The sequence below is a fragment of the Petromyzon marinus genome, chromosome 43, assembly GCF_048934315.1.
Source record: "Petromyzon marinus isolate PM22_M1 ecotype Great Lakes invasive population chromosome 43, UKy_Petmar_22M1.pri1.0, whole genome shotgun sequence".
In the NCBI taxonomy this organism is placed as follows: Eukaryota; Metazoa; Chordata; class Hyperoartia; order Petromyzontiformes; family Petromyzontidae; genus Petromyzon; species Petromyzon marinus.
Window position 1 is genome coordinate 16,532,425 of NC_133709.1, and position 13,587 is coordinate 16,546,011.

The following is a 13,587-nucleotide window of genomic DNA, read 5'->3' on the forward strand; positions in this document are numbered from 1 at the left end:
ACATCTTCCGGAAGATTCTTCACTCACAACTCAGAACATCTTCCGGAAGATTCTTCATGCAAACTCAGAAAATCTTCCGTAAGATTCTTCACTCACAACTCAGAACATCTTCCAGAAGATTATTCACTCACAACTCAGAACATCTTCCGGAAGATTCTTCACGCAAACTCAGAACATCTTCCGGAAGATTCTTCACGCAAACTCAAAACATCTTCTGGTAGATTCTTCACGCAAACTCAGAACATCTTCCAGAAGATTCTTCACGCAAACTCAGAACATCTTCCGGAAGATTATTCACTCACAACTCAGAACATCTTCCGGAAGATTCTTCGCGCAAACTCAGAACATCTTCCAGAAGATTCTTCACTCACAACTCAGAACATCTTCCGGAAGATTCTTCACGCAAACTCAGAACATCTTCCAGAAGATTCTCCACTCACAACTCAGAACATCTTCCGGAACATTCTTCACTCACAACTCAGAACATCTTCCGGAAGATTCTTCACTCACAACTCAGAACATCTTCCGGAAGATTCTTCACTCACAACTCAAAACCTCTTCCGGTAGATTCTTCACTCACAACTCAGAACATCTTCCGGAAGATTCTTCACTCACAACTCAGAACATCTTCCGGAAGATTCTTCACTCACAACTCAGAACATCTTCCGGAAGACTCTTCACTCACAACTTGGAACATCTTCCGGAAGACCCTTCACTCACAACTCAGAACATCTTCCGGTAGCGGTAGAGCGCCCGTCTTCCGAGGGGGGTGGGGTGGGGGTGCTGCTGCTCCCTCCCTCCCTCACAACTTCTGGAATCTCACACTGATGACGTCACCTCCCCCACTACTCCCCTCGCTCACCCGGATGCTGAAACTCGCGCGCCAGCGGAAGTGACGTCGTTCGGCGTGCGCGCGCTGCGCGCCACGGGACGGTTGGCGCGAGATTCGGTGCAGGGCGGCGTCGCCCATCAGCTCGCTGGGGGCCCTCAAAGCCGCCAACATTTCCCTCACGCCACGCACACTACTGCTTAGCCCCATTGCGTCCAGCACCGCTTCTGATTATATCCCCGCCGCTCACCCTCATCGCCGCACTCCCGTCGCGTGTGTGGAGTGGCGACGGCGGGGGGGGAGTTAAAAAAAAACGCGAGGACGAATGGAGGCGGCGTGGCGGCGGTGGCGGCCGTGAATCAGCAGCGGCAGCAGCGGCGAGGAGGTGGAGGGAGAGCGGACATGGCGCAGCTCCTGAGCGCAGTGAGGTGAGAGGGGACGAGGCGACGACGATGATGGTGGCGGTGGAGGTGGATACTGCTCAGCGGTGTGTTGTGCGTCGCCAACGACGCTGCGAGTTTTTGCCTGTGCCGTGTTGATGAACCAATGCTGCCGAAATGAGAAGGTGCTTGTGGCCGATGGGATGTGTAAAAATATAGTTGTTTTTTTAACGTGTAAGGACATGTATATGTGAAGGGGGCCTTGTTATACACTTGGTAATTGTATTGTCTCTCTATGTGTCACTGTTATTGACTTCCATATGGTGTCGCTGATCCATCCCCCCCAAAGTGTACAGCACTGGTCCCGCTTGTGCCACCGTGTTACTATTTGGATCTGTTATTCACCGTCGTTGTGTCGCTGGTGAAGTGTAACACTCATAACGCGTGTGTGTCACTGACGATGTAGCGTGTATAGTGTGACGACGCCGCTGCTGCTGTGTGTAACGGCGAAAACTGTCAATTGTGTTCGTGTGTAAAGCTGGTGGTTACATACCGTCTTGTGTACACCATTGTGTGATTGAACTTTGTGTTGTGCCCTTTGCGACCGCGTTTTACTCATCGAGTGGGCAAAACCCTCCTTCCCCTAGTTTCTGTGGCAGGGACCCAACGCAGGCATCGCGTTTTGTTGTCCGTACTCGGCCCCCCGCCTCAGACATACGGGAAGTAAAATTATGAGGAGGGTTTTCCTTTTCTGGTAAACGGGGGGGTGTTAAGATGTTAAAACGCCAAATATAAACCTTTTTGCAAGGAATCGTGTCGACTTTACCGAAAGAACCAAAGAGAATGGATTCCCCGTAGTCACGAAAGCTTCAAATAAAATTCTACATTTCGTCCACTTCCCGTTGTGCAATCAATTCCAAATTTTGCACACACTCAGATCCGGAGGCAATGCGTTTTGTATCAACATCGCCATCAATTCAGCTATTCTATCTCTCGTTTAAAGCAATACATATTTTGTATGGACGCCTTATATTCAATACTAGCGGTAAGTACCCGGCGTTGCCCGGGCGAAAAAGGCAGACACACAACAACAACAACCGCCATTCGCCACTAAGTGGCGGTGACGTCACCACGACGCTTGTGCCAGGCTATGTGCACCCTGAGGCCACGTGAAGTGTCGAACGCCCGCTGGCAGGAGGTCACGGGGCAGACCCAGGTGCCACGGGTCGACTGACTGAGATGACTGGCTGATGCACCACCTGTGCCCCCTACTGTGCCAACCTGCTGTGCTTTAGCCACCGGGCGCTCCGCTCGTTGTTGTGAGCGTCGCTCCTCCGCTCTCCGTTGTTGTTGGAGGGCGACTACCTCCAACTGCCCAGTAGCGTCCAAAACGAGCCTCCTCCACAGGCCGATCTTGACACCGCTGGTACCAGTCATCGGCAAGTCCACCCAGCTCCACGTCCTCCTGTACCACATCACTCCATCTCTTCTCTAGCCCGTGCCGCGCCCGCTTTGCCCCCTCAATCCGGCCGAACAAAAGATGTTTAGGCCTGCGGTGGCTGGGCATGCGGGCTACATGACCCAGCCATCGCAGCCTTGCCCGCCGGAGGAGTTCACCGATGGGACCTTGTCCAGATCTTTCAAGGATTTGTAAGCTCCTCACACAATCCAGTCTGGTTAAACCCAGGATGGATCGCAGGCCAGCCTAAATGTTTCTAACCGGCGAAGATGTTCCATTAGGGGGGTCCACGTTTCGCAAGCGTAGAGAAGGGAGGGAATGACCGTGGCCGAGAAGACCTGAAACTTAGTGCGGAGCAACAGACCAGGTAGCTTCCACACAGCGTTACGCAACCGATGAAAAGATATTGCCGCTCGACTGATTCGGAGTGAGACCTCTGCTGTTAAACTGTAGCCAGTCATAAGCACACTGCCCAGGTATGGGAAACTCTCCACTCTCTCCACAACTGCCCCATCACCGATTGGGAGTTGTGGGGGTGGAGTGTCTGATGGTACAAAATACCCAGGCAGGTGCTTAGTTTTGGTAGGGCTGATGGTAAGGCCCCACCTCTTAGTGGCACGCTCCAGTCTCAGCAGCAGCGTCTCCAACTCCTCCTCTGACTGAGCAGCTATTACCAAATCATCAGCATACATAACGTGGTTGAGCAATAGGGATCCATCCCTTGACCGCACCCGGGCATCGATCAGCCTCCCATTATATCTGTACCATATGGAGATTCCCCCGGTACAGCTATTGAAGGCTTCACGAACTACGTGGTCAAAATAGATGTTAAATAATGTGGGAGCCAGAGGACATCCCTGTCGCACCCCAAGGTGTACAGGGAATGGCTCTGACTCCCGGCCACGTAGTTTTACCCGGGCCCGCTCACCATCATGAAGGTCCTTAATGATCGTGAGCAGAGGGTCAGGGACTCCAAAAGCACGAAGAACAACCCAGAGCCCAGGCCTACTGATGGTATCATAGGCCTTGACCAGGTCAATAAAGCAGAGATGTAGGTCTTGTTGGAATTCCCTACACCTCTGCTGTAGCAGACGGACAGAAAATATGGCATCTGTGCAGGACCGCCCTTTCCTGAAACCGCATTGGGGCTCCGCAAGCCTCTCCTCAGCGTGCCTGGCAAGGCGATGCTGAATAATCCTTGCCAGGACCTTTCCCGGGAACACTGAGGAGTGAGATGCCCCTGTAGTTGTTACAGTCTGTGCGGTCCCCCTTCTTAAAAAGGGGGACCACCAGGGCATCCTTCCAATCCTGCAGAACCTGTCTCCCCCCTCCTCTTTTCATTAATGTATGCTGTCAGCATGCTGTCAGCATCCATTAATTTTTCGTCTCCCCCCTCCTCTTTTCAGAGCATAGATGGACTAGTCCTTCTAAATAAACTGCCAAATCGCGTGTGGCGCTAACGTTTTTTTTAAAAATAAATAAATACACCGTTTTAAAATAAATAAATTAATGCCAACCGACACACCTGATGACGACCGTTTGTGTTATGGTCGAAACGTCGTGAGAATTTTTATTGTTTTATATATATTTTATTGTTTCCCTTCTACGTGACTTTACCGAAAGAGCTAAGAATATGAATTACTGCAGTCACGAAAGCTTTAAATCAAAATGAATTTAACCTGTTTCAATTAATAAATGTTCCCACAAGACCCAACCTAAAAAATCCGGGACAGTCATCTCTGCTTGACGTCCTATTGACATATGTCCCTCACAATTTTGCACTGACTGGTTTTCTGGGTAATAACCTTAGTGATCACTCCATTTTTGGGGTGAGATCATCAACCAGAACCAAAGCCCCCCCTAAATTTGTTGAGAAGCACTCTATGAGACACTTCAGCACTCAGGCATTTACTCATGATGTGCTTCACTCAGATATTGACAAGATCTGTGATATCCCCAACCTGACTACGGCTTGGGAGACCTTCAGGTACACGTTTCTCCAAATTCTTAACAAACATGCTCCGTTGGTTAGATTTAAAACTAAAGGCAACCACCCACCATGGTTTGATCCTTTGATTACAAAGCTCATGAAAACTAGGGACAAGGCTTGGGCATGTGCTCAGAAAAGTAATTTGACCAATGACTGGCTAGAATACAGGATTTTAAGGAATGCGTCAAAAAAATCAGGCATGCAAAAAATGCCTATTTTTCCTCCACTCTCCTGGAATCACATGGAAATGCCAGGATTTTCTGGAAAACAATCAAATGTATCGAAAAGGCATCCAAAACAGATAATCTGCCCGTTGAGCTTAACCGAAATGGGGAATATTTTTCAGATCCTCAAAAAATAGTTGACAATTTTAACCTTCATTTTTCTGAAGCTGGTAATCTTTTTGATAATTTATTGGGAGTCACCCCTGCTCATGCAAATTCCTACACCCCTGTCCAAACATTAAACGAATTTAGTTTCCAGCCAATCCACGAAAGTAATGTTCTGAAACAACTGTTCTACCTCAAAGGGTCCTCAACCGGAGCAGATAGTATTCCCGTCTTTGCTCTACTAACTGTTGGTCACCTAATATACAAACCTATAGCCCATATTTTCATCCTGTCCATCAAAGAAGCATCAGTTCCTCTAGAATGGAAACATTCCTATGTCTGTCGACTTCACAAAGGGGGCCCTAAAGATGATCCAGATAACTACCGACCTATCTCAATTTTGTCCCCGTTGATGAAATTTTTTGAAAAATTATTGAACTACCAAATTAGCAGTTTCCTTTCCACCAACAATCAACTACATCTAAAACAATCTGGGTTCCGGAAAAAATACAGCACCACATCTGCATTAGACTTTCTGAATCACATTTACAGTAGTCTTGATAATAAGCAGTACTGTGCCTGTCCTTTGCTTGACCTGTCCAAAGCTTTTGATACAGTAGATCACAACACCCTGCTTCGTAAACTAAGTTGCCTCGGTTTCTCCGAAAACGCAGTAAAATGGTTAAAAAATTACCTCTTTTTTCGCACCCAAACTGTATTCACAGGTGGTTGGAGGTCAAACAGTGTTAAGATAACAAAAGGGGTTCCACAGGGTTCCATCCTTGGCCCCCTCTTGTTCTCTCTATATGTCAATGACTTGGGCACTGACCTGGATCATTCCAGGGTAAATATTTTTTCAGATGACACGATACTGATTACTGCTGGCCGCTCTCCGGATGATGTGTTTGCTAAGCTACAGGGTGATTTCAACAAACTACAACATCAGCTAGTTGCTCTTAAACTAGTCTTGAATACCTCCAAAACCAAGGTGCTATGCTTCTCACCAGGACTAAAGCAGGAAGTTATTTTTCCCCAATTACATTCCTTCAATAATTATCAAATAGAGCAAGTCAAGATCTATAAGTATCTTGGGGTCATCCTGGATTCAAAACTGAATTTTTAAGATCACATTGGTTATATTGGTAAAAAGACAAATAAAAATTGGTTTTCTGTATCGACACAAGCACTGCTTTCCCCCTATGTTCCGTTTGGAATTGATAAAAGCTACCATACTACCGCTACTTGATTACTGTGACATCGTGTATAAATCAGCCCCAAGCACTGTACTGAAGAAGCTTGATTCCATCTATCACTCGGCCTTAAGATTTGCATTGAACTGCCCATATAGGACTTACCACTGTGATCTCTACATTGGGTCAAATTTAACATCTCTTAATGTTCGACTGCTTGTGCACCAGATATTATTTATTCACCATGTACTTACAAATAAATCCGCAGACTACCTGCTGGATATCCTCTCTGTTTCAAAGAACAAATTTGACCTCAGGTTTTCGCTCATTTACCAGCTTCACATTCCCTATTGCCGTACAAAAACTGGACGAAGGGCCTTTGCTATTGATGCCCCCAGGGTCTGGAATGCTATTTCCAATAAACTGCAACTTGAATCACTACCTATGAGATCTTCACTCAAAACTGCTCTAGAGGAATTGTACACCACTAGCTGCCACTGCTATTCAGTGGCCTAAAATAAAATAAAATGTTTCACTCCGGATGACCGCTGCAAAGTATTATCTGTATTTTGATTTAGTGTGCTGATCTTAAAGGTGCATTGAAAAATGTGATACTCCGACTGATGCTCCTGTTGTTGTGCAGTGACTCGTGCAGCCAGCTATGTCTCTAGGGTTTGGTGTTACATATTATTTATGTAGTTTATTGTAGAAATTAGGTCACAGTTCCTGTGATCACTGTTACATTGCTTTTTTGTTGTAGTATGGAGTTAGACTGATGGCCTTAATCTAAGTTGTCTTGTGGTTGTTGTTGTTTGACTTGCATCCCACTGGGATTTTTGCACACAGCGTTGGTGTATGGTGCTTTTTCAGGAATATTTTGCTGTTTTTTCCTGGATTTTTTGTTTGCAGTCACATCGTCACTTTAAGATGTTTTCTTGTTCGTGTTTTTGTTTGTTGCGGTTGCACCCGATTCAAGAGCCGAATGGCTCACAGGGCTATACCAAATAAATACAACTGAAAACTGAAACTGGTTAAACCCAGGATGGATTGTTAGCAGGCCAGCCTAAATGTTTCTAACCGGGGAAGATTTTCCATTAAGGGGGTGCACGTTTCGCAAGCATAGAGAAGGGAGGGAATTACCGTGGCCAAGAAGACCTATATGTATATTTGTGTACGTGAAAAAGGCCGCAGTCACTAAACTCTGGAATCGGCTTGCCCAAGAAGCAGGCGCCATGTGTCTCAGGCGCGTCTGCTCCGTGTCAACGAGTTTCGGCCAAACTTGATTTGAAGCTTTCGTGACTGCGGGAATTACTCTTTGGTTCTTTCGGTAAAGTCACGTAGAAAGAAAATAAATTAAGTAACAGAGTACGGCGTTTCGATTGCAAGACAAGCAACCGTCATCAGGTAGAACTAAATTTGAGAGAGAGACGGAACAGACACGGAGACGCACAGAGAGACACACACAACATAGACACACTGTGTTGTCTCTCTCTGCTTGTGTATCTCCGTGTCTGTGTTTTGTCTCTCAAATTTAGTTCAAACAAAAGTTGTACATTGAAGATTCATTTATCATGTAACCTATTAATTCAAGTAAGCGTTTATGTGGTAGCAGGCGCCGCATCATTGACGTACTTCTCGACGGTGAGTTAAACGAAGTTGTGAAAGAACCAAAGAAGATGAATCATTGCAGTCACGAAAGCTTTAAATCGAAATTTAAGTTTCATTGTGTGTCGTGGTCAAATCTTGTAATCAAAATGTCCAGTTACCATTGTCCAATCGATGCCAAATTTTGCACACATACTGACATCCAGACACAATGCATGCCTGAATCAAAATCTCCATCAATGAATCAATTACTTGGCTCGTTTAAACCAATTAATATTTCGTATGGAAGCCTTATTCCACGAGTGCTTTGCAAACAGGTTTTGTTAAAAATATATATTAATACCAACGTAGGAGTCGACACTTCGAAACTTGCCTGGAACATATTCTTTTTGTACTATTTTTTGTTTTCCTTCTTTAAGGTAAACAGTCACATCAAATGCTTTGGTGTGTTTACAAAAGTTGTTTATTATGATGTAGTGAATCCAATGGGACAATGCATGGATAGGGTCAGTGACATCATTTTTGCACTAACCCCATTGAAAGTTAACTTTGAACATTTATATTGATGTTTTATCCATTTACATTTTCAAATTAGTGCATCCAATGGGGCAATGCATAGGTAGGGTCAGTGACGTCATTTTTGCACTAACCACAATGAAAGTGACATTTTAACATTTGTATTGATGTTTTAGCCATTTACATTTTAAAATTAAGCTGTTTGTGGTGATACAAATCGCTTGAGTGTTGGCCTTTCGATCTAAAGCTCAAAGGTTAAAATCTTGGGTAAGAAATTTGTATTTTTTTAAATTAACATTTTTGTACTTTATATAGAGCTTTAAACTCGAGCATATTTAAGAGTGAGTTGTCTGTGCATGATAAGTTGGCTGAGGTTTGGAAATGTGACTTTTATCTTAACATTTTCAACTCTCAGCTCATGAGTTCAAGCCCCAACTCTTTGACCCAAAGTCATTTGTCCTATACTAGTGCTGACAAAAATTCAAACCAACAAATCAAACAAAAAACAAGGACCTACGGTAACGACAAACGCTAAACAAACAACAGATCGTGCGAAGAGAAAGCGAAAGGAAACTGCTTCGCAACGAAAGCGACGGTTAGAAAAGGGTCGCCAAAAGTACCAAGAAAATCGTGCTAAGATGAAGAGCAAAGCGCGCCAGACTTAACAATCGACGTGCTCGTTTTCATGATGAAACACCAGAAGCACGTAACGTCCGATTGCAACGAGACCGTCAACATTACATACAATCAAGAAATTTAAAAACACCAGAAGCTCGTGATGGTCGATTGCAATCTGTGCGTGAACAAATGTGACAATTCAGAGTTGCAGAAAGACTTGAAGCACGTGATGTCATATTAAAGCGAAATCGTCATTAGCGATCGCAACGTCTTCAAGCACTCAATGCTAACATGACAACATTTGACAATGCAATCAACACATTCTGTCATAATATCTGTGAAGTCTGCACCAAACGCTCCAATCCAAATCAGATTTACAGAGTATGACGTAATGAAAATGCATTGCATCAAAGTAAACATTGGAAATGTGTTCACGTTGCAAGACACACATCAACAGTAACAAAATAGCTGCACTGCCAAAAGCTCACTGGAATTAATTGGATTCTCGTGAAATTCCAGATGTGATTCCAGTCTGACACACAGCCAGAACAACGTCTATTATCAAGAGTTCTACCATTTGTCAAGATCATCAAATTCTGCGGAGTCTTCGGTCAATATGGCTTCCGTGGACAGGCAGTGCTCTTTGCTATGGACATCTTTCAAGTTAGTGACACACTTCTATGAGCAATGCATAAAACTGCAATGGTAGTCATCACGAAGCATCTTGAATCTCAACATCACACGTAAATTCTCTATAAATCTAGAACAAGTTTACAATGCACTCAACTGGCTAATTCAAAACAATCCACTTTATCGGGATGTATCAATCAATTAAGAAGCAAACATTGCTGATGTACATTCAGTTGCTATTCCTGCGCAACAACCAGTCGAACAAAATCAGCCGCATTAACATTCTAATGCTTACATGGCAATCAATGAAAGATCTAGAATTGTTCGCGCTGCATGGCATCAGGCAAATGAAGATGTGTTTACATGGGCCAATGCAGGTGTTCAATGCTGTACAATGGTGTTGGCAAATATTGCAAGAGCTGCTATACTGCCACCAAACATATGGACACATTGAACGTGAACTTGATTGCGGGTCTTGAAATGTATGAAACCATTCGATTGGCCAAACTTGATAGTCTAGGATATCCAATGACAGCAAATGGATCTCTGCAAGTCAAACATTTCAATGTCATAAGAAACGACTTCATTATGTTCAACAACTCATTCTCAATAGCCTATGATGAGCAAACACTGCTCGTTGGAAGTCGACAAGACTCAGTCAATCAAGGCGATTCACACGGAATCACTTTGGGCGATGCATTTATTGATTTGTTCACAAATCATCAGGCTGGCGTACTAATAACAGAATCCAAATCACTAGGAATTATGATTACGATGTCATACTACTTCACATTCATGTGGTCAGAAAGGTGCACCGACAGGCAATGGCAGAGCATGCGTAATTGAGTGTCACACAATTTAAGAACTTGAACGGATCTACAGACGATCAACAGGATCAAGAAATGTTCAATTCACCATCAACTGCATAGATGATGGTACGTATTTGCTTCACATGCCTTGATGTGTTAGTACCACGTTTGGAATCATCTAACCTATTCCATGCTAAAATTCTAGTATTTAGGTTGTCCAGAGTTCGTCAAACTATAATATGAAATAGCTTCTAGTGTTCCTTTGTAAACTAAAGTCTCACAATTTGAAGGGAGTGCTATCTGATTTCACAATAAAAAGGTAAGGTATAAGGTATTCGGCAATGTAGAATATGCGTGATATGGAATATCACCTATCAATAAAAAGCCTAGTATGAAATTATAATAGAAAAGGACATCATTGATCTGCAAATCTTGACGAGCAATCTTTACTTATCAAAAGTGAAAACTTAACAACATAAGTAATAAGTATTTGGAGCAATTGAAACGCACATGTCAGCTTGATTATGATAGGGAAATTAAAAAAAATGCATAATTAATAGCTAAAATAATTACAATTACAAAGACTTAATAAATACCTTCGAAATAATTTGTTACAAATCTGCTACGCTTTTATTATATTTTGGGATAACCAAAGATATATTTTATTATCTATATATAGCAGTTACATGTAGTTTATGTACAGTACTTATCTTCCCTTCGACTAATATACTCTCACCAAGAATAGAATTTGCCATAGGAAGGTGAGAAAAAAATTATGGGTTTTGGTATACTTTTCATCACTTTTTAGTCAACTGTTCTTAAAAAAGCACTTCAACACGAATACGAGTACTAAGAGCTAGTAATAAGGAATTTGTAATTATACTCAAAACACTTGCAAATGTTCTATACTTCATGGCAAACTTAAATTACATAATTATCAACATTGTCCCTTCTACTACGAATGAGTGACAATAATTTTGACATACATTTTATCACACAAATAAACTTTTATGAAACTAACATTTTTCAAAGGAACTCATTATGCATACAAATATTAAAGGAGCGCCCCACGGTTTTATGTTTGGTGATGGCTGAAAAAAATATATTTTTCACTTTTCAGTGCACTTAAAAATAAAACCGTTGTTTTTAAAAAACTTTTTTAAAGGAGTTTTTTTACCGATGACTTATTTGAAACGTTTTTGTCTGGAGAAAGATGTGAGCGTGGTTCAAGGCGCAGGGTTGTGTGAGCTTCGTGAGAGTTAGTTTGTTCGTGCCAGTGCAGTGAATTGAAATCTGTACAGCTGGGTTGTAAACTTAAATGCTAGTTAATGCTTTGGATGAGTTTACCGAGTAATAGACACGTGGAGAAGGGCCAATGGATGGAAACCTCTTTCTAGGACTTCCCAGAGCTCAAGGGTTTTCTGATTGGAAGGCTGCCCTTGTGAGTGCCGATAATCGAGAGTCTACTGCGGGTGTATGTTTGAGAGGTACGAGTGGAACGATGAGCATGTGTCAAAAACACCTGAGTGGATTTGGAGACGGTCTAATAAGCAGTACAGAAGAAGTCTTGAGAACTGTGAACTCTATTATTAAGGTGCTGGGACTGATTTTATTGCCTAGCGCAGGCTTGAGAATTGGTGCACTTGTGCAATTTGAACTTGATCTATTTTATTTATTTTTATAGATTTTCTTACCTTTCCTGTACCTTTGCAAGCTTGCATTTAGTGTTGAAAATCGGCAGGAATTTATGTACTGATGCAATTTGTGCTTTTGTTCTTATATATTTTGTGTGACGTGCTTACCTGTTCTCTACTTGGCAATCTTATCGTTTTAATGCTTTCGTGACTGCAAGGATTCATCTTCTTTGGTTCTGACTTTACCGAAAGAACCAAAGAAGATGAATCCTATCGTTTTTTATGCATTGTTAATATTTGACCCCACGCCCCTACTGGACATCTGAAAAAGAGCCTCATAGCTCATTGTATTTCTCCAGGATAAATAAAGATTCTGATTCTATCAAATGTGATGGCGCATGACCAGCCATTATTGAGGTCGCTGAGCAATAAACGTTTGACTTGGTCACCTATGACAGATACGTAGCGTTTGTTCGGTATTGTGTTTTGGACATGTCTCCTTCCTTTTCCAAACCCGATCACTGACGACCGTACTACCCCACCCACCCTTCCCTTATTTTGCCATTTTGTACCGTAGTTGGTAAGCATTGTCAAGCGCCTTACTGAAAGGCGCTTAATTAATCCAAAATATAATAGAATCGTTGCCTCTTCTGAAAGGACTCCCATACAGCTAATAAACAAGGGGACGACTGATTTGCTCATGCAGATAAAGGAATAATTTCCTGACGATATCTGCTGACTTGGACAAAGCGTTGATCTCACCTTTGCTGAAACTGAGAATCAACTAGTGCCTTTATATAAACAGGTAGAATATAATTTCATAACATTGTGGAACAAAATCTATTTTATTCCATTTTAGGGACAATATATGTGATTTATGAATGTTTTTTTCCCCATGTAAAACACGTAGTGTCCTTGGCAGATCTGTAAGGCAGGCACTGACTTGGCATTGTGAGCCAAATGCACTGTGAGGATGTGCATAATAAAGGTGCACAATGCCGCAGCCATTGAGATTCGTTCTCTATTTTTAAAGGAATGCATACCTGTCTTCCCATACGATTTACTCATGTTCTTAGACAAGGAAATTGAGTTTTCAGGTGGATATGGCGTACAGCCGTTTCAATACGGGCAAAAAAAAACATTCTTTGTGTTTCTCCCTTGTGATAGGACTTCATAGGATGAATGTTGAGATTTGTAAGGGCATGGGGTGACCAATAAGGTCTGAATTTGTCTAATAAGATAGGCACTGATAAGGGGTTGACAGGTATAAAAATGTCTGTACAGTGCCACTGGATTGGCACAGCACGCATAACAAAACCTCAACACGTACGTGATGACGTACATATACATACGTGATGACGTACGTGATTATGTAAGTGTACGTACGGGATGTACGTGGTGACGTATGTGGTGACGTATGTGCACGTAATCGGGTTTTCTTCCGATTCCGTTCCAATTCCGGGCGTGTGGCACAGTTTGGCACCAGCTATCGTAGAGTACGGTCGTGTTGCTACGCTTCTTGTTCATGTTTTTTGTTTGTTGCGGTTGCACCCGATTCAAGAGCCGAATGGCTCACAGGGCTAGACCAAATAAATGAA

At 42.9% G+C, this 13,587-nt stretch overlaps 1 protein-coding gene across 5 annotated transcripts in view; it reads left to right on the forward strand.

Moving 5' to 3' along the window:
• Positions 1–807: 807 nt before the first annotated feature.
• The window catches only part of LOC116957788 (myb-related protein B-like), a 43,584-nt gene continuing 30,804 nt past the window's right edge, over positions 808–13,587 (forward strand). For 2 of the 5 annotated variants that reach the window (XM_032980153.2, XM_032980156.2), the window contains exon 1: positions 810–1,257. In XM_032980153.2, coding sequence (XP_032836044.2) covers positions 1,232–1,257 — 26 coding nt within the window. In that variant the 5' untranslated portion in view covers positions 810–1,231. Of the gene's footprint in view, positions 1,258–13,587 lie in introns of all 5 variants that reach the window. The other 3 variants (XM_032980152.2, XM_032980155.2, XM_032980154.2) reach the window with 2 other exon arrangements.